Source organism: Eschscholzia californica, unplaced genomic scaffold (genome assembly GCF_041429995.1).
Source record: "Eschscholzia californica isolate CP2 unplaced genomic scaffold, dmEscCali1.0.p SCAF_3, whole genome shotgun sequence".
Lineage (NCBI taxonomy): Eukaryota > Viridiplantae > Streptophyta > Magnoliopsida > Ranunculales > Papaveraceae > Eschscholzia > Eschscholzia californica.
In genome coordinates, this window is record NW_028238420.1 from 51,604,114 (window position 1) to 51,629,982 (window position 25,869).

General features: G+C 37.2%; 2 protein-coding genes across 3 annotated transcripts; one reads left to right on the plus strand and one right to left on the minus strand.

The window, feature by feature from the left end:
• Nucleotides 1-7,685: 7,685 nt before the first annotated feature.
• Nucleotides 7,686-13,488, plus strand: MAP1D (methionine aminopeptidase 1D). The gene is made up of 10 exons (XM_086668916.1): nt 7,686-7,933; nt 8,866-8,935; nt 9,430-9,658; nt 10,182-10,343; nt 10,447-10,488; nt 10,762-10,833; nt 11,250-11,329; nt 11,437-11,534; nt 12,497-12,544; nt 13,147-13,488. The coding sequence occupies exons 1-10, from the start codon at nt 7,825-7,827 to the stop codon at nt 13,290-13,292; spliced, it is 1,056 nt and encodes a 351-aa protein (XP_086525042.1). The 5' UTR covers nt 7,686-7,824; the 3' UTR covers nt 13,293-13,488.
• Nucleotides 13,489-15,011: 1,523 nt separating this feature from the next.
• LOC147551603 (uncharacterized) lies at nt 15,012-25,719 on the minus strand. 2 transcript variants are annotated; one of them, XM_086668910.1, is made up of 16 exons: nt 25,338-25,719; nt 22,378-22,832; nt 22,048-22,273; nt 21,694-21,945; nt 21,502-21,602; nt 20,905-21,003; nt 20,710-20,797; nt 19,842-20,071; nt 19,065-19,249; nt 18,617-18,816; nt 17,779-18,111; nt 17,580-17,681; nt 16,791-17,088; nt 16,239-16,387; nt 15,868-16,152; nt 15,012-15,327 (listed from the first exon to the last, which is right to left on the minus strand). In XM_086668910.1, the coding sequence occupies exons 2-16, from the start codon at nt 22,674-22,676 to the stop codon at nt 15,115-15,117; spliced, it is 3,060 nt and encodes a 1,019-aa protein (XP_086525036.1). In that variant the 5' UTR covers nt 22,677-22,832; nt 25,338-25,719; the 3' UTR covers nt 15,012-15,114. The 2 variants fall into 2 exon arrangements, with proteins under 2 accessions (XP_086525036.1, XP_086525037.1); XM_086668911.1 differs by having other exon boundaries at nt 22,378-22,802; nt 25,338-25,668.
• Between the last annotated feature and the right edge of the window lie 150 nt (nt 25,720-25,869).

The window sequence follows — 25,869 nt, forward strand, 5'->3', positions numbered from 1 at the left end:
TTGTGTGCGCATCCATTTTCCTGAATCTCTTTTGAAGATTAGGCTCCATGGTTGCCAACATAAGGCAAGTTACTGAAATTGATTTCATCCGGATACTTTTGGCCTGCTTTTGTTCCTCAATCTTTGAGTTCACAGTTATTCTTGGAATAGGGGTATCCAGTACGCTTTCTTTGTTTGTAGATTTGAGAACACTTCTCAATCTATTTTCCCAATCAAGGAAGTTATCTATGTTCAATTTGTCCTCATCAAGGATTGAACATAGGTTGAAAAGATTGATTTTTGCCATAGTAAAACTACATGAAACAGAAAAAAGGATTTTGCTAAGTATTACATTCGATAATTTTTGCAAAAAGTCCTAAGTTTTTGCCACATTATTCAAGATAAAACGTGTCCCTAGATGAATAATGCGATTCCGAGATCCCATCTCTCAAGGATTAAGCGGACTAGGGCCCTGCCCTTAATTCCCATTGATTTAGGTGAGTGAATACTTTCACTGATCATACCATATGATTCTCGGTTGATGGATTACATGTTTAGTGTAAAATCCATCCTTTTGCCTCGAGTATCCAAGACTCTCTTGCTGATCTCGTTGAGTAGAACCATTTAGACATGTAGGCCTCTTCTATAGGCCTACCCGCAATGTCCCAAGGTAGAGGAAGTACTCTGCGAAGGCCGACCCACCTTCCTCGAACAAGGGCGCAAGGAGTGTCTTAATTTGGATAGGCACTGTACTCAAAATTACTTTTAGGGACTTTTACGCTAGTCTGGCGTTCGTTTTAGTGAACTAATTAGCCTAACTAACATCCACGACATAAAGCGTAAATAAGTAAGTAAATGCGCGCGAGAAAGTAAATCAAGCACATATGGATCCTAGTATGGCCCCTAACCTAGAAGATCTAATCTCCTTTGGTTTGCTTCTTGTTTCGCCTTTTTTTTTTAGTTCGTCTAGATCTCCGTCTTTGAACCTCCATTGATTTCTCCCACTCGCCTTTGAATTTCTTCCTTGAGTTTCATCAATGGACTCATAAACCCTAAACTCTAATTACAAGACTCAAACGATTCGCAGATCGTGTAAACTTGAAATTAAAATTATTACAAAACATGCACCCATCCGTGCTCAAAACAAGAATAAGAAATAAATTCTATGGCCATACTAGTTTCCGCATTCACATCACATGCAATCATATAATATATTTCAAGGCTATCAATTATATATGCATGTATATCCGGGAGATACTTTTGTCGACATCCGTATGTCATGTACGCACCTTAAGTCTACATCAAAAGATTAGACTAATGGTGTGTCTTGGTTTGATTTTAAAGAGAAATTCCGTTTGGGCCTTGAATGGCCCGGGTTAATTTCGGAAATATTTGGATTGGAATTTTGGGAGAAAATTTGGATAAAACTCCCACTCGAATAGTGGTCCCTTTTCGTGGTCCGAAAAGCCTTGAAAAGACCCGGGACAAGTCCTAGACAAGTCCCGGCCCAAGCCCACAAAAGGGCTTGGACAAGGTCCGGATATGGCACGGCCCATAGGGCTGGCATGTCCAAGCCGAGGCCAATAGGCCTGATCTCGTCCTGGCCGGAGCCAGGACGCTAGTCCAAGCACCAGACGCGTCCTAGACGCATCTGGTGCTGGACCGGACCAGCACTAGGTGTCTCGGACTTAGTCCGAGACACCCAGGACCCCAGACGCGTCTCCAAGACGCGTCTGGTAGTAGCTATTGGACGCGTCTGGAAGACGCGTCCTGGTTAAGCTCTTGGTCGCGTCTGGAAGACGCGACCTGGAGCAGCTGGACGCGTCCTCAGACGCATCCAACAGTAATCTGGGACGCGTCTACCAGACGCGTCCTCCAGGCTACTGGTCCGGCCAGGAAGCTTCCTGGCCGGACCTATTGAATTTCTAAAAAACTCAATAGTTTCCTTTTTTTTTTTTGTTGCAATTTTAAATTGCTTTTTCCAAAATTTGAAACACTTCTAAAATATTTCAAATTCTTTTTAGAACTATTCTAAATTTCCAAATTTTGTTTTTCACAAGTTTCCAAAAAACTTAAAACAACTCTTTTAATCAAACCAATTTGGATCAAAATTTTAGGTTTTGAAATTCTTTTCAAGAACAAATTTTGAAATCTTTTGACAAATACTTGAATCTTATTCAAAATTAATCAAAAATTTTGTGTTTTAAACACTTTTAAACACAATAATCTATCTAGAAAAGCATGGAATTGGTCCAAAACTTAGATAAGATAGGCTAATTGCAAGAGGCTCTGACGCCATTGTTGGGTTTTACACCCTTCTACTAGTATTTATAGCGGAATTAAGACATCTAATGTCTACACTAGTATTCCCAGGATCACATGCATAAACCTATGATAATCATTAATTAAAACTAGAAAGATAAATACCTTGTTCGCTAGTTTTCCCTCGAACCTTTCCAATTGCTTTTGAGAAGATCAAGAGCTTCAAGTGTAGCTCCTCTACTTGGGACACGAGCAAACAATTTGATCTCCCACCTTGTTGTATAGCTAGCACACCAATGGTGGTTGAAAAGAAGAACTCCTTTCTTCTTGACTAGATAGATAGTTAATGGGAATTAGCTCACTTTCTCCTCTCTACTTGATGTGGTAGAGTAAGAAAGCTTAGAGAGAAATTCCACACCTTATTCTCTGCCCTAAGAGTGTTTATATAGAACCCTAATAAGAATCCACTTCCTTTTAGGTCTCCTAAAACACCCTTTAGAATAAGATTTAGGGTCTGTTTGTTACGTGTGAAATGTGGGTAAGAAAGTCTACTTTCTTAAGAAAATCAATTATTAGTTGTTTGATTGGACCAAAAGGTGGGAAAGTTGATTTCACGTGAGCAAAAAAGGTGGTAAAATGGCCTGATAAATTTTCCCATCCTTTACATGAGAAAGTCAATTTCTCATCCACTCTAAAAACTTGCGCTCTCTCTCCTCAAAAAGGATATTTTTGTAATTTACCACTCATTCTTCATTTCATCTTCCATGTTCCAACTGAACTATCGGTTTCTTCTTCCAACCCTCTTCCCATATCATGTTATTCCTTTGATTCTAATGGTAGAACCAATCTATGGCTCCATATCAAGTAAATCTACCTCTCTTTGAGATGAACCAACTTATGATTTTGATTTCCAAACCAGTTTCAGATAAGGTGAATAAACCCTAAATCCATTATGTTCTTGATTTAGATTTCAATTGTTTACAAGTGCTAATGTGATTTATGAAATCTTGTTGTTGTTGTTGGTATTGACATCTATCTTGATACCAATCGATGAACTCACTTGTTGTTGTTGCTGGTATTCACGAGGGTTTGGGTAATTAAGATCGATAAAGATCTAGTAACTAAATCCGGTATTGTTGGGTCTGATCTGGAGCTTGATAAGAAGTTTATGGGAGTTGGGTAAGAGAGGAAGGAGATGCTTGAGATTGAGGTTGTAATTAGGGAAGTGGTTTAGATTTAGGGAGTTAAACCAAGCACATCTTCATGAATACATGTAGCTGAGAGATTTTGATTGAATTTCTGTGAAGTAGTTGTAGGTGAGAAGAAGATTTAGAGTTATCTTTTTATCATAGATTTAGTTGAAGCTGGTGTGCTTGGTTTCTGTGAATACTTGTGGTTGAAGTTGATCTTCCTGCCATTAGTATCTCTTCTTTCTCTCTCTAAATTGGGGAAGAGAAGAAGATGAAGGCTATTTTCTAAAAGCACCCTACCTAGACTTTCTCAAGGAACCCCAAATTCTCATCACATTTTACAGGCACCCCTTGGTTTTCTTTCTTCCAACCAAACACTTAAACTTCAAATTCACCAGAGTAAGAGTTCATTTTCTTTCCCATCAGAAAAAGGGGGGTTTTCTTACTCACACACTCTCGCGTAACAAACGGACCCTTAGGGAAATAGTCGAAAATAGCAACTATTGATATTTTCTCAATTCTCTAAGGAGGAGGTGCCCAAACACCACGAAAATTGGCAGATATAATGTTTATTATATCAGCAACTAACCCTCCAAAATTCAGCCCAATCCGAGTCCTAGAAGTACCCGAACCGGTCTAGGCCCAAAAACCCTGTTTTTGGCCTTTTTGTACTATCTTTGCCTAATTCCTTTTTAGGCCTATGAGATATGTTTATGGGACACTCCCATGATTATATCTCACTCCCACTAGTCATATCCTAGATCAATTTGTCACTCTTATGTGTAACCCGTTGTAGGATCCGATCGAAGTTAGCCGCGAATTACTTCGTAATTCGACGATCGTAGTTGGTCTCTAGCTACAACTCTACGATCCCTAAATCAATCGGACTTGATGATCTTCCACATCAATTGTCCTATCCGACAAATTGTTCGCATTGTCACCTTGGTCGAAGGACATCTCCTTCAACTCCTTCAAGTTTTTCGATGATGAATGCCATGTTGGGTGAGAAAAGCTGCTAATTCATTGCTGATATACTCTCCTCCACCATCAGTTTGCAGAGTTTTTATTGGATAGGAGAATTGTTTTTCCACTAGGGTTTTGAAATTTTTAAAATTGGCACTAACTTCAGATTTTTGTTTGAGGAAATAAATCCAGGTGAACCTGGTGTAGTCATCGACAAACAACAAGACAAATCGAAAACCCAAATTGGAAAATTCAGGTGAGGGTCCCCATAGATCTGAGTGAATTAATTCATTAGGGTTTTTAGATTGATGAGTAACAGAAGAATAAGGAAATTGATGATGTTTCCCAAAAACACAACTATCACATTGAAATTTTGTCATTACAGATGTAGATAAAGGTAATAACATTTGATTGAATAATAACTTAAAACTTTGTTGATTGACATGACCAAGACGGCGATGCCAGACATCAGATGATGTACGAGATCCAGGAGGTAGATGATGAGCAAAGAAACTGATAGGATTGATGGTGGCAGGAGCAGAGGAGAGTCGAAAGAGGCCATCAGACATCATTCCGACGAGAAGTTTTTTCCCTGTGGGAAGATCCTGAACATAAAAACCATTACGATGAAACACAACAATGCAATTTAGATCATGAAGAAGACGAGAGAGAGAAATTAAATTTTTCTTGAAGGTAGGAACAATGAGAGTATCTTTAAGAATTAAATTAGTGTAAGGTAAGTAGAAATTACCAACTCCTGAAACTGAAGTTGTGTTACCATTGCCCACCATCACATTTTCAAGAACAGGGGCTTCTGATCGAGAGATGAGAGAAGCTGAGTCTGAAGCAATATGAGAGGTGGCTCCAGAATCTAAATACCAGTGAGGATCAGCAGAGATGGAATCAATTCCTAGAGCAGCAAACGACTGATTAAGGTCAGTGGTTCTTTGAAGAGAATAGCATTGACGAGCAGAATGGCCATATTTTCCACAATATTGACATATGAGCTGTTGTCGATCTGGTGGTGGTCCAAGAACAGAGTTCCTTTGAAAATATCCTCTGTTTGAAGCTCGACCTCGACCACCACCTCTGTTAGAAGATCTTCCTCTAAAACCTCTGGTATTGTTATGATTTGGGTTGTAGGAACGAGTAATAATAGGAGCAGGAGATTGAGTTAATAGAGCTGTGGGTGAGGGACTTGAGCTTGCAAGATATTGAAGTCTGAATTCATGAGTAAGTAATAAAGAATGAAGTTCAGAGAAGGTGGGAGGAGTATCTCGAGTGGTAATGGAGGTGACAAGTCCTTCATACTCAGGACCTAAACCAGCAAGAACTATAAGCACCATTTCATCATCAGCAACAGGATGCCCAATGGCAGCTAATGAGTCAGACAGAGTTTTCAGACGAAGGAGGAAATCAGAAACAAAGAGAGAACCTTTCTTAGAAGTTTGAAGTTGGAGTTTGAGATTCATTAATCTTGCTGAGTTAACAGAGGAGAAGGTTCTTTCAAGGGATTCCCAAACAACCTTAGAAGAAGTAAGACCAAGAACTTGGGTAAGTATTGGTTCAGTTAGGGTAGCATTCAGCCAAGAGAGAAGCATTTGGTCGACTCTGTACCAATAAACATAATCTGGGTTGGGTATAGAATTAGAGGAGCCATCATGAGAAGGAGTAGAAATGGTAGCTGGGGGTGGTGGAAGAGAGCCATCAACAAACTTAAACAAATCTTGAGAATGGAGTATGGGAAGAAGCTGACTCTTCCAGAGTAGGTAGTTTGAGTTGTCAAGTCTAATAGAAATAAGATTAGCAATGTTGGTAAGAGAAGGCAAAGTGGAAATGGTGGTGTTTGTGTTTGAGGGAGAAGAGATAATAGGAGAAATAGTGGTTTGTTGAGTTGGAGCCTCCATTGAAACAGTGAAGAAGAAGAATATTAGAAAAAGAAGAAGAAGAAGGATGGCACTGAAAGCAAAAAAAAATTTAGAAACTTTTGGCTCTTGATACCATGTTAAGTGTTTGAGTCAAGATGCCCAAATAGTAGGGCAGAGAGATATATTTATAGTAAAAGCAATACAAGTGTAATTACATGAATGTCCTTAACACAAAGAGTAAAATACAAATGAATACAACTTCTCCTAACAGTTTGAAGAGAAATTAGAAAAGAAATTATAAAAATATGTATTTAATTTGATATTTGTTATTGTGTCTTTTAGGCTTTCTTGAGTAGTTAATTAAGTTTAATTGTTACGATTTTGTATTTTAAACTTCCTCATAATTAAGGTTTGACTAAAGTAAAAAAATTGTTTTTAAAAGGATGGATAAGCTTGAAGTTTGTCTACTTGATGTATCGGTTTGTTCTTTTAGTGTCTATATTAAAGTAAAATTGGTTTAAAAAATTAGGTAACTCTTACGAGTTGATCCCTAGACTTTTGGTTCTTTGACCAACTACTCTACCAACTCTGTTGTCCAAACAAAAATGACATATACGTGTATGAAAAAAATACATATAATAATACCTTTTATATATAATTGATATATAAATTGGAGGCCCCTAGATTTGGGGATCCCAAGCGACCGTCTATGCCCAGGGCCAACCCTAAGTGCGAAAGCCTTTTAGGTGGGTTTGTAGAGCTTTGACCAAGAACAATACTTTGTACCTGTTGGGTTTGAGTTTGAGTGTCTACATCAGAGACAATATCGACAATTGTTAAGTATTGAGGCGTCAGAAATGGTGTTAGAACCGATGACCGCTCATCGCCATGAATGGGGGATTGTAATAATCCCAAATCGCTCAAGAGAGGGTTAGGAGCCTGGTTGTAGGTGTAAACTCAAACTTAAAGTGTTGAAGCTTTTGGATGGATCGTGGAGCCTTCACAAAAAACAAAACCCTGTATATGTTGTTGGAATTCGATGTCTAAAGAGTGAAATATATCGATAACTGACAAGGCTTGAAGACTCTATTTTTTAAATTTGAGTGTAAGCTCAACTCAGAATTTAAAATGCTTATATTTGGCTGTCTTCAAATGTTTATTTGAGTTACTTTTAGGTGGAGATGCTAGAGTTACAAAGGATTTTGACAAAAGAATGTTCTCAGCTGATGTGGCGGTTGTGATATTCATCTCTCAACGGTCTAGATTTAGTCAAAGTTTCAAACCACAACCGCCACATGAACTGGGAACTATTTTTTGTCAAAATCTTTTGTAGCCTTTAATAGTTATGTTTCCTATATTAGAAGTGGGGTCGGACTCAAGTCCAATACCCTTGGGTTGCTTATAGCCAAATTGGACTGTGGTCAGAGGCCCAACCGAGCTAATCGGCCGTTTCATTACGATTCAATTTTTTCTTTGACGAAATTTGGATAATAAAACATTTTCCCGTCTGTTTTCCCCTCCAAAGAAATCACAAAAGAAGAAAGACGAAAGGGAAAGCAGCCATGGTTTCTACTTCATCACTTCAACCTCGTCTTCTTCTCTCTTCATTCATTGGTGATCGTCTCCTTCACTCAAAATACCCTCTTCAGCATCGATTCCTCCCATACCCAGGTTCACTTTTTTTCTCTTCTTTCATTCTGTTCTTGCTCTCTCTCTCTTTTTCTCTATCTATTCTAAGTTTTCTCACTCTAAATCATTATATAGAAGCTTAATTTTACTGACCCACCTTTCTTTAAATTTTTTTCAATTAAGTTGTAATCTGCTGTCTGTTTGATGTACTTATGGAAGTTCATTTAGTGATTTGGATTAAGATATAAATAGAGATTAGCAAATTCACCTTAAGCTCAGTATTGCTTAATTTCTAGGTTAAGATTTCTTTTTAATTGTCTTCAAGATAAATGGGTAGTTCTGAAGTTGAGATTGGAAGTGTCAAAATGTGAATTTTGTTATATGTTTAGCTATATGTAAGCTTTGAAATACACTTCAGTGTGAATTTTTGACAAAGGACCGATACAGGAGTGATAAGTTATAGTAAATAGAAAAAAAATCCGACACTCTTCATTTAATATTTGTTAGAGAAACCAGATGTTATATCATTACCAAGCACCCTAGAGGAGTCCTAAGTTATATACATAAATAAAAAAAAACCATTGGATTGAACCTGCGTAACGTGGGCTGTGGCCCACTGATTCCGCTTCCAGAGAGAAAAACAATTTCTTGCGTCATCTTAAAATGCTCTTTGTATAGACAGACTAATCTTTATGAACCATGGTTATTGTGAATGTCACTGCGGTAGGTCAAGGAGGGGCCAGGGCCCCCCCTGCTCCAGCTGTAGTTCCTTCCCTGCTAGAGGACATCATCATATGTGGCTCAAATTTATTTACGTCCGCACTTTTCATTTTTGTGGGATTAGAATCGTTGTGTCATATTTGAACTTGCAGTTGCATTTGTTCATATAGTGTGCTTGTAGCTAGTATCAGGGCAATGAGTCTAATCACTAATGATTGTATTTGAATCTTGTGTCTATAAATTCTTTGAAGCAGGAACTCAAAATGTATCTATGCGTTTCTCAAGAACTTTTTCTGGCTTAACTGACATGCTATTCAATAAAAGGTATGCTGCACATAGCCATCATCTAGAATGGTAAGAACCACATATTTAAGTTTATGGGAGATGATATATGTACGTAGAAAAAGCTTACATAGAGTTTCTTTTAGTGATATAGCTCCATTTATGATTTACCACACTTTTTGAATATCGGGTCTCAGTGCTTTGAATATATGGCATAAAACTGAAAATCCTATCTAGGTTGGCATAGTTGGAGCAAACAAATTGGTACTGCATCTTTTCTGCTTATCCGTTCCAACACATCTTCACATCACTTACCGGTACATGTGAGGAGAAGGAGTTTTTGGTTACTGATCACTTTTTTCTTCTTTTCTGCTATCTACATTTTACTATTCTGACATACATTATGCCGTCATTACAGGCAGATTTAGTTTCTTCTAACCCAAAATGAGAATATGAGATAAGACGTAAACAAAAACAATTTTTTACTGCAGTGCATGCATATACGTAAGAACAGATTTCTTTCTCAAAATTTACAGGAATCGGGATAACCAGCAAACTAATGGGCGTAATCGACTAAAGCCCGGAAAGGTATCACCTCGTCGACCTGTTCCAGCTCATATACCAAGGCCACCTTATGTTGAATCGAAACAATCACCAGGGATTGCGAGTGGGCCAGAATTACACGACGAGCAGGGAAAAGAGTGTATGAGAGCTTCTGGAAGGCTAGCAGCACAAGTTTTGAAGTATGCTGGAGGTTTAGTCAAGGTGAACTCATGAAGTTGATATCTTTGTAATAGTATGCCGTTTATATGTCAAAAATGTTGAACGGAGTAATTTACATATACTTGAAGTTGTTAGGTTCATGCTTACTGATTGACTCAAGATATGTCCAACTAAGCTTCTTGGAATGTCCTGACCTTCATTTATATTTCGAAGAATATGTTTATTTGTTCATGTTTTTATTAGATTTGTTCCCTTAATGAACATCTTTTCTTTATATTATAAATAATTCTTCAAGCAGTAGTTTGAGCTCTCTGGCAACCGCTTTGGACTAATTGTGCTATTTTTTCTTAAAAAAAAACCAATCTATTTTTTAGGGAGCTAACTGAAATATTTCATTTCATGACCTCAATGTCCTGCTTTTCTTCCAGAGCGATGTACTTATGCTTCTAACTTCAAGTCATTTTTGCAGCTTAGTTGTAGTTATCCTGTTACTATTGGCAGCTATTGGATAGGATTAGGTCCAAGATTTTTTCATCTGAAAGTTCTATCTTACTTCTATTGGCAGCCAGGCATAAAGACAGATGAAATTGACGAAGCAGTTCACCAAATGATAATTGATAATGGTGCATATCCTTCACCTCTCGGCTATGGTGGCTTTCCGAAGAGTGTGTGCACCTCGGTGAATGAGTGCATTTGCCATGGGATACCAGATTCCCGCGAACTTGAGGTCCACTTCTGCATTGCCAATTTAAATTTCTTTACCACATGTTTTCTTATTCCTGAACTTACAATTAACATCAAACACTGATGTAAGTTATTTTTTCTTGCAGGATGGTGACATAATCAATATCGATGTTACTGTTTATTTGAATGTATGTCTTGTCTATTTATCGGGTTTAACTACATCCAGATATGAAATTGAGTAGAACTATCTCATTTAGGGAAGTGTACTTGTTTCGTAATGTATATTTCAAGTGTCTATTTATTTTATTTCACTTTTATCGAGTGGTAACTCTGCCTGTTGATTTTCTTGCTTTGTAACTCAACTGGGTTTGCTTTAAATAAAATGGTGTCTCACTGCCTAGTAATTGCCTGTCAGTCTTAAGCTTTCGTTGATTTGTGCTGAGTCTATCATTTTTACGCAGGGCTACCATGGAGATACATCAGCTACTTTCTTTTGTGGAGATGTTGATGAAGAAGCCAAGAAGCTTGTTAAGGTGGATTTTGAAAGTTTAAGTCTAATGCATGATATACATTACACTACATTTATGTCCCTGATTTCTAATTTCCATACCTCATTCTGCGTATTTTGTATTTTATGTTTAATCTCTAAAAAATGATAAAGATGTGAGTTGATAATGTTTGTTCTCAATTGCTTCCCGTTGTTTGGATTCCCCACGGCTCTCGTAGCTTTTGATTTGGAAATACTCCTTCATTGACCACCTTTGTCATCTCTGTTTTACCTCAAAATCTTCCTGATCATATACCATCTTTTATTCTGGGACATCCCTCAGTTCTTCCTCTTCTACTAATGGAAAAGGTAACCAGGAATGAACAATGCAGCTTTTTAGGTTGTCTACCAATCATTTCTGCTTTGAATCTGTAAAGGATGAGTTGTTTTGTTCTCCTTCAGGTGACCAAGGAATGTTTAGATAAAGCAATATCGATATGTGCACCAGGAGTGGAGCTCAAGAAAATTGGCAAAACAATACAGTAAGAAATTGGTTGCTAAGTTTCGAGCTTACTGTTGCATTATTTTTATATCGAAATTTATATCTGATGCATATTATCAAGATCCTCACATGCAAACCATTTTGAAGTGATCATGCAGATAAATATCGATATGGTGTTGTTCGCCAGTTCGTTGGGCACGGGGTAGGAAAAGTTTTCCATGCTGATCCAGTTGTTCTGCACTACAGTAAGTATCCTAACAAAAACAACATCATGTTCTTAGTGCTGTTTCCGTGTTGTTTCTTTAGTGTTAAGAACCAAAAACCTAAAGCTTCACGTAGTTGATATTCATATATTACTTTACCGAGGATGCACTTAACTATCTATTCGAACTTGAGATTAATTTGGCAGTAGCCTGAGCTGAGTTTGTTTGACTTGCTTAAGTTATGTTTTAGAGAAAATGTATTAAATGTATATGTGATACTCGAGTCTCTCTATCCGAGTGACTCCTGAGTGCCTCCATTGGGTTGGTGCCTAGGTTCTGAGCCCAATTAATTAGACATATAATAATTGTAGAAGGTAACCACTAACAGATCATTTTTCACTACTCAGTATTGGGTATCCCACTGTCACTATCAGATGAAGAAAGATGGACCAAACCTGTGGTTGACAAATAGAATCTTGTTTCTTTATTTTTTTTTGCTTTTTACATTAACGAGTTTAATCACTCGCTTTATATAATATCACCTTCTTTATCAACGGGTTTGCTAAGATGAAGCTCCTGACAAATGGAAATATCATTTACCTCGTCTCCGTACCAACTTCAGTTTTGAGTCTCAGATATTATTATACAAAAGATCTTGACTACCAACCCAAATTAAAACGTTTTTGAAATTTAAGTCCGTGGAAGTGTAGAATGATGTGGCTAACGTATGTTGACATTTAGCCATGGGCCAAGGTAATGTTTTTTTCCTATCAGTTCTGAAATCTAACTCGGGGTCTGAACTCTGAACTCACTCAAGTCAGATTTTAGATTTTTGTTTTTGTCTTACTCATGATATCTGACTCGTCCGAATCAATTTTGGCTTATTTTGGTTCCACTTGAGTAAGAGGATTCCGATTTAGATGAGCCAGATTCAGACAATGAGAAAAACAAACAAACACCACCTTACTTTCTGCAATAAGAGCTGAGATTTGTTACTCCTGTAGGAAACGCTGATGCTGGACGCATGATATTGGGTCAAACTTTCACAATAGGTAATACTTTTACCATTTTAATTTATCAAGGTGACTTGAGCTTTTATCCTACTTTTGTATTCGACGGTCAAGTGGCCTGATTTTCTTATCAAACATCAAAGGCACAAATATTCATCATTTTAAGATTCTTGTTTCCATTCTTTGTGTGACATAAGACTTTAGTTTTTCTCCATGTCGAATACTTGGATACTCCGATACGCACAGTTTCTTTGGTGAGCATACCATGAGAAATAGCTTATACATCTTGTGTGTACTTAATACTTGTACATTATCATGCTAAGATCCTAAATACCACGTTAAGTTCACGTCCTATATATGATCTACAAAAGTAACAAATATTTATCCAAAAGAAAAAGTTCTACGTACAAAGGACCTAAGAACTAGTGTAACGGAAAATAATGTGTACAGACGTCTTATTGATTTTCCTGTCCACGTTCCATATCTAACACGCCGTGATGATGTCAGATATTGATACCCATATCATTATCCATATTACATAATATATCTTATTATTAATGTTTAAAACTATTTCAATGTTCTGAAGTATATTTTAAATAGAAAATAGTCTGAGGTCGAAGTAAATACTTGTGCATGTGTTTCAGAGCCTATGCTGACGATGGGTAGCTATAACCCGGTTATGTGGGACGATAACTGGACGGTTGTTACAGCAGATGGAAGTCTTTCTGCACAATTTGAACATACCTTACTAATAACAGAAGAAGGGGCTGAGATATTAACCCAGTGTTAAAGACGCCTGCAAACTAGTGAAGCCCAAAACTTGTGCAAACTCCAAATCAAGGTGCGGCAAATTCTTTTCATCTATATCGTTTGTAGTCACGGATCACAATTCAGTTGCTATAACAGTAAGAACTTACTTCTGCTTACACATTTGTGTCAGGAATTAGATGTATTATCTCTGTTATTGATTGAATGTGTTCTTGATATATCTGTTGATAATTCAATCCTATAGTTGTAGAATTCATGATCTTGTCATGACCTATCTGTTTTCAGTCGGTTACGAAAGTGAGGAACAACTCAAGAAGGAATACAATTAGGTACTAGATTCTATCAAACAGCAGCAATTTTCATTGACTTCAGTTTGCAATCATTTTACATTCACAATGCAGAAAGAACAATTTTTAATCTTAGTTACGAAACACGAGTCTTGCACCAGAAAGAGGAAAAGTACAGAACTTTATAGGAAATTCGAGATAAAAAGGTGTATCAGAAAGGAGAAAAAAAATACAAATAATGTTGTATTGGTCACAAAAGAATATAGTAACAAAAATGTTGAAGCACGAGTTATGTATAGAAAGAAATGTATAATTGTAGTTTTAATTTATCAACTGTTGATTTTAGCTTGTTGATAGCCTTTAACTACAAGCCTTGCTTTCAAAATACTCATATTACCTTCCTTGTCTGTTTTCATTTTGGAAACTCATTTCACCCTGTGGGTCTAATTCCTTTTGGCAATCAACCAAGTTCCAAACTTGATTTTCTAACGTTGATTCTATCTCGATCACATCGCGTCAAGTCATTTTCTGGAATCAGGACTGATCATAACTTCTTTGTTGTTGGTAGGTCCATTATCTTCTAGGATATGTATACTCTGAGATAGATTTCTTACCCTCTCATAAATGGTCTCTTTCCTACGTGACTATTTAGAGATATTTTATTAAAAAGTTTTCTATAGTGCAACACGCCGAGAAAAATTCTAAAGTTTATATTTTAACCATTAAATTAATTAATTTGTTTATGTGACACTCAAATATCCTCACGAAACACTCTCAATTTTGAATGTCCTTTTAAGAATCTTTATAGATACATCATTTAGAGTTTCAAGTTGAGTTTTGCATTAGAGATGATTTTCAAAGGTAGATTCTAAACAAATCCTAAGAACATTTCCAAGGGGACACTCAAACTTCGAATACCACATTTTTAAAAATTTTGTACAACGGAACACTGTTTTAGACACTCCATGATGATGTCAAAACATTTATTATAGATTCTCAAGATAAATGCTTTCTCCTTGAGACTCTCCAAGTCTCCATGTGTCATTCTAAAATTTTACTTTTCATTTAACATTGAAGATGTTCCAAGTATTACATCAGATCATAAGAACGCTAGCTAATCAGAGGATTCTGGTAAGAGAAAGAGCGTTGTCATCCGTTTACTCAAAATATCATTTATTAGGTTCCATTGTGAACAAGTCCACAACAATTTCATCCAAGTAATCGATCATCGTGAAACTGATCCACTCATAAAAAAACTGAAACCCGTTTGTTCACTTGAGTATAGTACCATGAGGTGAGCCACAAAGAGAAGAAAACATCAATCTAAATTTTAGGGATACTTTCACATTTTTGTCTGAAGATAATTACATAAGAAATTCACCAACAAAGAAGGATGTGAAAAGAGTAATGGAAGGTCTCTGCCAACGAAAAACCACAGTAAGACCGACACAAGCTTTTCATGTTTTAAGATTTCTCTTCTTTAATGATGATGGTCAAATAAATGATTACATATATATCTGAACAACTACCGAACTAAAATAAACGAACTAAAAAACATCAATTATCTGTGATTTCTGAACTAGGACTAGTACTAGAACTAGAATCTGTATGTTGGATAACAAAATGATCAACAATTCTAACAGTACTTAGGGGATCCTGCTGAGAAGTAGCTGCAGTCCACTTACTCGGATACTTCCTCCTATGACTTGGTTGCTGCATCTGTTTTGGTTCTCCATCCCACTCTGAATCCAATTTCCATTCCTTTGGTACCTGCATTTCAAATTCAAAAAAGAAAAATGATTTTGCACATCATAGTTTCCTTAGGTTCTACAATGATTACTGAACTGTCCAGAACAAGAATGTGTTGACGAAGCTAGTTCTGGTTCAGATACTGAATTAGGTGGTTATGTGTCGTCGCCTCGCTGGTAAACGGTCTTGGTTTCAGGCAGCTCTGGTTTTTTCAGTGTCATATTTCCGATTTATCGATCTTACATATGAAGTGTTAGAATGGAAGTAATAGAAGTACATGAAGAATCAATATCTCCAAGTCGATTAAATATTCCTAAAGTTAAATTTGGAAGTTTGGTTCCTCTAGGGTGGTAGACTGGTAATGGTACTTGCAGAACACACTTATAAATCTACTGGTTCCAAGTTATGGCACTAAAATATAAGATGGGCCAACATGCACAGCAAAGATGGTATGTGCCCTCTGTAGTGGAGATTGGGAGAGAACCATTCTCGATATATAAAGATTATTTGAGTTTGAATTTCAATTTTGGAATTAACGGTAGTATCTTGATAGTTATATACCTTGTCAACTGCAAGAGTGAACACTTCAAGGTCTCCGTCACTGGTGATGTGGAAACGGGTAAATGACTTGTAATTCGCAATTCGTAGAGAAGAGAATGCTTCATCGAAGTGTATATGGAGCCAATTAATACAGATATACAAGTAGCTTCCAAACACCATAGATACCACAGGAGTCGAGAAGACCCAGAAATAGAGGAAAACGGAGGCATAGTAAATTATTACACCCCCACGAGAAAGCGAATCCATGCCTTTCTTGCATATTGTGCTTCTTGTAACCGCCATGACCTGAAAAGTTCTCCCAGGCATTTAATTATGATGGGAGGAAAAAAAAAAGTACGTAAGAGAATAATATAATGAGTTCCTTTTCTCACCTCAGGAACGTCAAATGCTGACATGAGGTACTTGATACATGCTGGATAAAGCCCAAAGGTCCATTGTTCGATACGGCTTCGAAGGCCTGTTGGGTCCGGGAAGTGCTCACTCTCCACTGAACGGTACCACTGATATAGAGTGTGGTAGCCTGAAACATAAAGAGATCGCTCTAATCTTCAACATTTATTGGAGTTATCTTTTATTGTAACAAGAAGATTCGAGCACTGCTCTCTGCAATGGATACCATACATGTTACTGCCCAACCATCGGGCTATACTCATAAACTTGTGAAAGTAAAGTACGTCAAGTTAATACTCTCAATTAGTATCCTCATGCTGAAATATTCAGAAACCACCTGGGAAGTCCTCTTTGGACCTCCCCTTGGGCCCTCCCTTTGTCGCAGGGACAAATATAACAGATGTTTGAAAACATAGAGTCGTGGTTAACTGAGTTTATTCACATAAAAACCTTCAGTTACAGTATAGAAGGATCGACTGAAGCTAACACGAGGGTTTAATATTTAAAGAAAACTGAGGGAATATGAATCAAACCTGAAGTTGCTAGCAGGTCATGGCGAATGCATGTTTCAATGCCTAGTTCTAAAAGCAACATCAAAATGAGTGCAGCAGCCAAGTGGGAAGAAACATGAAGAACTCCAATTATCGCCCGCTTCTTTCGGGACAGTTTGGAAGGAACAAAACAAAATGCTGCAAACAACAAGACCAGAGTTCCAGCCGAGGAAGCATACGAGTTTTCCAGCATGTACATGAATGCCCTCCAGACTGTGGTGAAAAAGCTCTTCAAATGACCAGAAAACGAATCGGCCTGCAAGATGTGATCGAGCTTGCACTGCAATAACCAAAATGAAAGTGAAAATTTCTCCACACCACCAATTTTTTTTATATCAGAGTTGTGAAGAAGATCATTTTTGCCTACTGCTCAAGTAGATTTAGCTGGTTTCTTTTTTCACATTCAGATCCGAAAACTGACACAAGATCTTAATCAACTCGAATGGGGTTTCAGTTTTCTTTTTATCTAACTCGTGTGTCTCACTCGTTTGAATGGCCGAGTCGTGGTGATTTGGGTCCATTTGAGTCAAACATAATATAAGTCTAAACCAAGAGGCCTATGTCTAAAATAACCTGAAATGACTATCGTGCCCCTTACCGCAACAAGTTATACTTAGACAACTCAATTCCAGACAATTCAGAATCAGAAAACCGAAAAACAGTACCAACTTTTTAAATATTTCATCCAAAGAGTATCTCCAGAAAGAATAAATCTTCGAAAGCTATTAAATGCCCTAGTGGTTAAGAGGCTATGAAGGACAAGAAAGTCACCTGTGGAAACATGGAAAAGACCAATATAAAGTATATGATGCCACCAATAAAGTCAAATTGCCAATTCTTCTTTCGGAATTTCAATATGTTCCCAAGCGCGATCTGGAAAAACACTACGTATTATAAGAAACTCAACAACCCATTAGAATATTAAAAACAATTTGATGGCCGTGCTTGGAAAGTAAGTAAGAAAACATGCCCTGCTTGAATCTTCGAATGAAGGATAAGCTGCCTTGCTTTCATAAGAAGTTCCATATAATTTCTTGAAGTTACTGAAGACATGGGTAGGATGCAAAAATGCACCCCCGCAACCATTGACAAGTAAATGTTGAACATAAGCTGGCTTATCTGATTGAACAGAAGAATGACGCATGTAATGGTGCAAGTCCCCAGCCATTCGAAGCTTACACCTCCCCTTTAAATGGTCACATATTAAGTGAGAGACATTCTTCCCAGACACATCGTTCCAATACCAATCAAGAAGCCACTTGGGTTCATGTGTCATAATGATCACTGAATCATTCTCTCCAACCTGTAAAATACTGCAATTATTTTCAATACCCATTCAACCAAAGCAACCAAACCCATTAAATTAGAAGCTAGAGTCCTAAACATGATTCAAGCCATTGAGACTGAGGGAGTGAGGATTTGAAAAGAAAAAGAAACTAGCAAACAAAACATCAAAATGATGAAAAAAGTGATCAGAGTAGTGAAGGCCAGCCAATACTCGCATTAATGTGATTAACAATCTCATATCCGGTAGAGTTACCTCCACATGCGAGCACTTAGAATGCTTAACTAAAATTAACATTTCATGTAATCAAAAGAAAAAACTCATACACTATTACTATATCTATGTAGTACATTACTATATTGTTTCTTGAGGCACTGCTTAAAATACAAGGCACAACCACCAGTCCACCACCCTTTTCAGCGAATCATGTCAATCTTGCATCATAAATCATTTAATACAACGTGACATCTAGTGTCATCTCATAAGAGAGCTAATGACCAGAAGCAAAAGTAACAACTAATACCTTGTCTCTAATCAATTCCGCGAAGAATTTGAATTGGAAAACATCAATGTCAGCATGGAGAGCCTGATCTAGACCAAATACCCACCATCCTTTAGGTAGTTGCAATGCAAAATAACTCTTTTTCTGAGGAAGCAACCACCCGCCTAACCAGCTTTTATGGCATATATACCTCATAAAAGTTTGAAGTCCATCAAACCAATCTGTAATGAAAATACTTCAGCTCTGGACCTCCATTACCGCACTCTTAAAAGTTAGAACATTAAATACCATTATCACTCTTTTCTAGATAGAAGATTGGATTACTCAAACAACAAAGTTCTACCACATTGTAAAATTGAAGAGCAGCATGATTACGTAATTAAAATTAACAAGAGCTTTGTGCCATATGAATCATAAAAAGCTGTACTCTATGTCATAGTAAGAAGGTTAAAGATGGATGTGAACCAACCATGGTTTCCAGGAATTACAAAACACTGCGGCCCGTCATATTGCTTGAGTTTGGACAGACCACCAGGTATCTCAGGCTTATCTACAGCTATATGTTCTGGTTTATACCAATGTGGGGGCTGAAGAGCATACTCAAATGGGCAAAAGAATCGTCTCTCGTATGTAAATGCTGAAGGGTTAGGATACCTGTTCACAAGAGAAATTAAAAGGTATCAGGTTCTGCTTCGTTATACATGGAAGAGGTAAAATATAGCGGTGTACAAATTTGGGTTATATGTATAAAAATTAAAACATTGACATAACTTGCTTATGTTGTGAATATTTTCTTCTTTCATTGGAAGGATTTTCATATTATACAACATGGCATGTGTCGTTGCTTTACATCATGGGTCATCGTTATCAATAGATGGAATAAGCACATAAACCAGCGTGAACCCTACATTAAATATTTGTAACTTACCTGAAAGGCCAAATAACTAACCCTTAAAGTCCATGATAACTACTTTATAGTTGTTTCTACCTATAATTACATGGAATGATATAAGAGGCTAAACCACATACCCCAGGTACCGAATCCCGACCTCCTAGATTTTGGAGGAGATGCACAATCATTGGGTTACAGTCTCATGTGCATGTTTTGATTATTGTCGAAGACAAAAAAAGAAGTGTTGGGCGTATTGGGTTAAACCAACCCTAAACATATATCTTAGCTGTAACAATATGTATAGTGTCTAACAAAATGAATATAAATACGCGAAATTTGAAAGATCCAGCTTACGCAAGATCCCCTCCAATCAGTAGTAAGTCTCCACGAGGTAGGCTACAGGGAGTATCTCCATCATTTAGCCGTATAGAAGGTTGAGCCAGCAATCGGGCAATAGAATATGACGAGTTTCCACCATCCCCTGTGTCCGCCATGAAGTCAAACCATAGGTCTTTCTTCTCACTGAACTGATCATACAGGAGATCATCTTTTTTACTCCCATCTTCTACCTTGCTCATTGCAGCCTGGTCACAGATGAATGTTAACAGCTATTAAATAAAAAAGAAGAATAAAAGAGAGCCCAAACAATAGAAACAAAGAAGGAGAAAGGACCACCAAATTTGAATACAAAGAGCACTTAAAGTGTGATACCAGAAAGGACATGGAAAACAGATTACACAAAGAACCACGTAAATCCTCCGTCTATCAGTTGTTCAAGTACAGTAACTAAAGAATTGTAATAGAAACAAAAAATTGCCTCAAAGAGAAAAGATATGGTTGGACATTATAGAAGAGGAGAGAAGGACATTGTGCACAACTCATCACATAGCAATTGATAGAGATAGAAAGAAAATGACTGTGGTGAACTGTGGAGAGCTCATACGGCAGTAGATGTAGATACAAACACCCAAAGACACACACAGATTGAATTGACCAAACACAAAGTAGCTTTATACAGGGATACAACACAAACTTATCATGACACCACGAAGATAATGCATCACATTCCCATGGAATATTTCATGTACTTCTTTATAGAAAAGGATTTATTCTAATTCCAAGACCGATTTTTACAGTTTTAACTCAAACAATATTATATCAAACCGACAAAAGCAAGATAGAAGTATAGATTCACTGTAAATGGATAACAATGGAGGTTTACCTGCATCATGCGCATGTCAAACCGACCTACAAATACAGTGACTGAAACCAGGAGGTCAAACACTGTCTTGAATAAATCAGCCGAGGTTCTGCAACACAGCTGGTCATCAGCATGGTGATGCTATATTGCTAATTAATGAACCTTTCCTTTTTATGCCAAAAATGGAATGCAAGAACTCAAATAATGAAAGCATACCCAGAATACCAAGGAACCATATCCAAGAAATCGGGTTTAACTTGCAGTTTCTTCAGCTTTTCGACTTCCTCAGCTGACTGAGGATGTGTAAGGGCCCATCTGTCGATAGTAAAAAAGAAAGACAAGTATAAAAAAGTCAAATATCAACAGAACAAACAGAATAGAACAATATCCATGTTTATGTCCTCAAATGTTTTCTATGTTCTATGAACGTATAAAAGAATCAAAAGACAGCAGGCGGTCACTATAATCTGTTTATCTAGTATAGCAGAAATTAGCCAGATTAAAGCATCCTAAAGTATTAAACTTTTTCAGGCTCCTCATTTTGAAGATCAAGAAGAAAGAAGAAAAGTAATGGATGTTCAATACTAGTCACACCAGGTCAAATGTACTGGAATCAGCAGACTCCAGCATATATTCTATTTGGACATTTAAGTGACGGCGAGCCTCAGTCAGGAAAACCAAACTCGACAATTTGTTCATAATTAGATTCCGTCCATAACAGTGGAGGGGCAAGTCAATGCCATGATCTCATTCACGCTCACTAAAGCAAACAAATAATCATACACCCGTTAAACTCCACCACTGTTCACTCACCCTGTAGATCGTTCCACCACATAATTGGCCATATAAAGCCCTATAAGTGTCGCCCACAATGAGTAAATGGGGGAGATTTCATCAGATGGACCTCCGCTTAACTGAGAAAAAGGTTTGGAGAACAGAAACATAATAAGAAATGAAGTAAAAAACATCTGGAGAACACAAAGTTAGAGAGATACACATCCATACCTCCCCATAGATGACCCATTTGGATAGAAGAGGGTAGTCACTGGCAGACCCAACTGGAGCAAACCAAGATGAGCAAACCTGATCCTTCAACTCATTCACGTGGAGCAAACCAGCTAGCCACATGTTCCTCTCTTCTTTCTTCCAAAATGATGAAGAAAACCAGCCAGAATGTTTACGTTCAAAGGGTTTCTCTTTCAAAATAGCACGGTTACCGCAATGAGTATAAAATATACAGCAGGCTATGCTCAGAACCTGATTGAACAATGATATCAGACGATAATAAAGAAGGACTTATATATGGAAGTGACAGTTTGCAATCTATGATTGTGAATGTGATGGCATTTCAGTACTTACTGTACAATTTTGGATGATGGTTAGAGCCTCGGGCCTCTTTCCAGCCACACGAGCAACAAGACCAATGTACCATAGACCAAGAAATATAATATGGAAAACAAGAAGAAATACAACAGATGAGATGTATATTGTCAAAAATAGAGATAAATTCATTCTCATATCAACTCCCATGGATTGAAAACTAGGAAGATGATATAGTGCTGCTATTAAAATCCAGGCAATATACCTGTCAAAACAAATAATATCAATCCTTGAACTAGTACTAACAACAAGCCATAAATTTTCGTGAAGCTTGAATCTGCAAAGACAAGATCTAAGTGAAGTAATTACCATCTGCTGAAATTTGAATAGCTTGGTTTAATTGTCTTCCTGATAAATGGAGATGAAAAGAAGTAGAAGAAGCCCAGTAAGCAGGCGTACATTGACCACCACTTAATGTTGTTGTCTAATTTCTGTACGAGGGTATGCATGTTGTCAAATGAGATAAAGAAAAGACACCCCACAACTACTGCAATTATAGCATGACGTGAATGCTCGTGTGGGTAAGGGTATTTGTGAGTCAGAATGGTCCTGACCCTCTCCATTTTGAGGGTATTTAGTAAACCGACAGACTGTGTGTCAGAACCCATCGAACTTTTCTTCGGCTGCAAACTACTGCATTCACTTCAAACACTTCTGAAACAACTGTACTTGGTAAGCACTAATCCAGCAAAGCAGAAAAGTTCAGAACCTTGTAGCAGGGTCCACATGGGAATCTGCAGAGAAGAGAATTATACTTCACCGACCTGAAGACCAAGGCTTGCAGTTAGATATATGCAAATTAAACTTCTCTCGAAAAAGATATATCTTTAAAAATTTAAATAGTTGAAAAGTTGCAAGATAATTTACAAGGTAAAAGCATATTACATATCATTTCCTTTGGAACCAAATTCACCTTCAAATTGCATAAACATTTTATAAAAGGGAAAGAGGGCCATCATTTCCGTTGAATAAACAAGTACCTAACATTTTTACCTTCTAATGCTACAACTAGTTGGAAAATTAACAATCACTGTACATCTCAAAAAGAAGGTCTCGATTAAAAATTGAATTAGATATTAACAAAACGAATAAATCGACCAACATTCCCAAACAGCACAATAATACAATTAACAATCTTAGCAATTCATGACAAGTTCAGATACCCTCAATTGTGGTTTCTTGTCATGCACAATGAACCAATCTTGTATTGACAAAAGGAGTTGCTGCCCCATTTTGAATGTGGAAGTAGGTCAATCGCATAAAAAGAAGCAACTCCGCTGTCTCTTACTCTACAATCAAAAGTGGGATAAACTATGAAAGCAACATGTGTAATTTTCTTGTCTTTGTTCTCGATTCCGTCGTATTTCCTGTCTTTGTTCTCGATTCCGAAAACAATCTTAAAGGCAATTGATAGCAAGATGTGTAATTTTCTTTGGAATGGAAAGTCTGATAAGAAGAGAATGCATTGGGCGGCGTGGAAGTTAGTTCGGTCACCAAAACTAAAAGGAGGAATGGGAGTTAAAGATTTGAAGGCTATGAATGAAGCGTTGCTCATCAAGTGGATTTGGAGATTCTACCATGAGGATGGGGCCTTGTGGAAGGAAGTAATTTCTGCAAAATACGGACATAATCCGCGACAGTGGGAGGATCGGGTAAGGAATTCCTCCTATGGATGCGGAGTGTGGAAAGGAATCCAATGTTTATCCACAAAATTTCAAGCAATTACGAAATGGGATCTTGGAAATGGGGAATCTATCCTATTTTGGCATGAAGAATGGCTTGGGCAAACGAAGTTAAAAGATAGATTTCCTTTGATCTTTGATATTGCGTCTGATCAAAATGCGTTGGTTTCCTTTATGTTCGATAAGGAGAGGTTGGTTTGGAACATATGCACGAGAAGGAACCTTAACGATTGGGAAGTGGATCAATACATTTTGCTTTGTTATTATCTTAAGGAAGTTAGGGTGACTTCCGTGAGAGATAAAAGAGTCTGGAAGGAGGGGATAGAAAAACCTCTATGTGTCAAAGAATGTTATGAGAGGGTATCACCCAATGTCACGGTGATGAGGCAAGCCCTTGTGAGAATTCTACATCGAAAGCACACCCCCCCGAGGGTGCTGTTCCTCATATGGGCTACCTTTATAGGTAGAATACCCACGATGGAATCTTTACGGCACAGAGGCTTTCAATTGGCAAATAGGTGTATTCTATGCAAAGGGGATGAGGAATCAGCGGATCATCTCTTCCTAAGGTGCAGGATAGCATCGAACTTATGGGACTACTTTATGGGATCACTCAAAAGTCAATGGTGTAGACCCAACACCATTACAAACATGTTTGAGCAATGGGATGGCATCTCTAAACCGAGATCCAAGAAGGAAATATGGGACCTGGTGCCGGTTGCTATAGTGTGGAATCTATGGAAGGATAGGAATGACAAAATTTTTAAGGAATCTAATTCCTTCTTATCGGTAGATGTAGAAGATGTAAAAGGAACAATTCACTACTGGATTAGTTGTTCCTCAAAATTCAAAGATTCCTCTTTCTTGGATGTTGTTAGGAATTGGGAGGCCTGGGTTATGTAGTGTAGCATAACCTGAGCAACCCAACTTCCTTTCGTTTTTCTGTATAGTTTTCTCTTGTTAATTCAATCAAATTTTCAAAAAAAAAAAAAAGAAAAAAAAAAAGAAAAAAAAATGAAAGCAACAGAGTTCTTGCTTCTAGTCTCGAATCTAACATAGAATGCAAGTAAAGGCGTTTCAACAAAACCTATCAATTTATGTCTTTTGTCGTTAATTTCGAATCAAACATCGACAATACCTTCATTAATTCAGCAATACCCACGATCAAATTTACATCTTAGATAATTTACAAAATTTTGCACGAATTCGTCTCGAAAAACCAGAACTACCAAGAAAAACATAACTGCCATCACCATCTCTACTACTAATACAATATACTAAAATAACTAATAGAGGGAGAACAAGAAACAATCACGACTAATTCCGGGGAAAAAATGATTTAAATCACTTACCCAAATTCACAAACAAAACAATTTTCAAGATTAACTTTTACCCCATTCTAGGGTTTCACAGTGAGAGAGAACAAGACCCAAAATCCGTTAAATCCAACTAAAGTCTTAACCTTCATTTCACAATCAATCAATGAAATATACATAAGAATAAAATACAAACCCATCAAAAACATGCAATTTGAAAACATCTTAAAGATTCGTATACAGGTAGAGAGAGAGAGAGGGGGAGACGAACCTGAAGGAGATAAGAGAGAGAAATGTAAAGGGGGAAGGGAGGAGAAGTTTGTGAAGTAGAAAGATAAAAATTAATGATGAAGAAGAATTGGCATCTGAGAATGTTGGAAGCGAACCATTAACGGCATATTCTTTCTTTCTTTCAGGAACACATAAACACACAGATTTCTAGAGAGAGAAAGAGACGATGATGTGTCACAAAACACAAACAACACTACCCGTTTTCTCTCTCTTACTTTGCTTACAGTTTACAACTTCCTTATTCCATAGGAAAAAAAAAACTCTCTCGAGTCTCATCTCTCATTGTTACAAATGTCATTAGCCTCGTTGTTATTTATTATAAATGTCATTACAAGCATATTAATATACAACATGAATTGAATGAGTACATTAACTATTATTATTACAAGTTATCGATATATCATAGGTCGTGATTCATGAGTGCATGAACATTCTGGCATGAATTAAATAAGCACATTAATCTTTAGGAGTATTACAAATCATTGATATATCATGAGTAGTGAGGATACAAT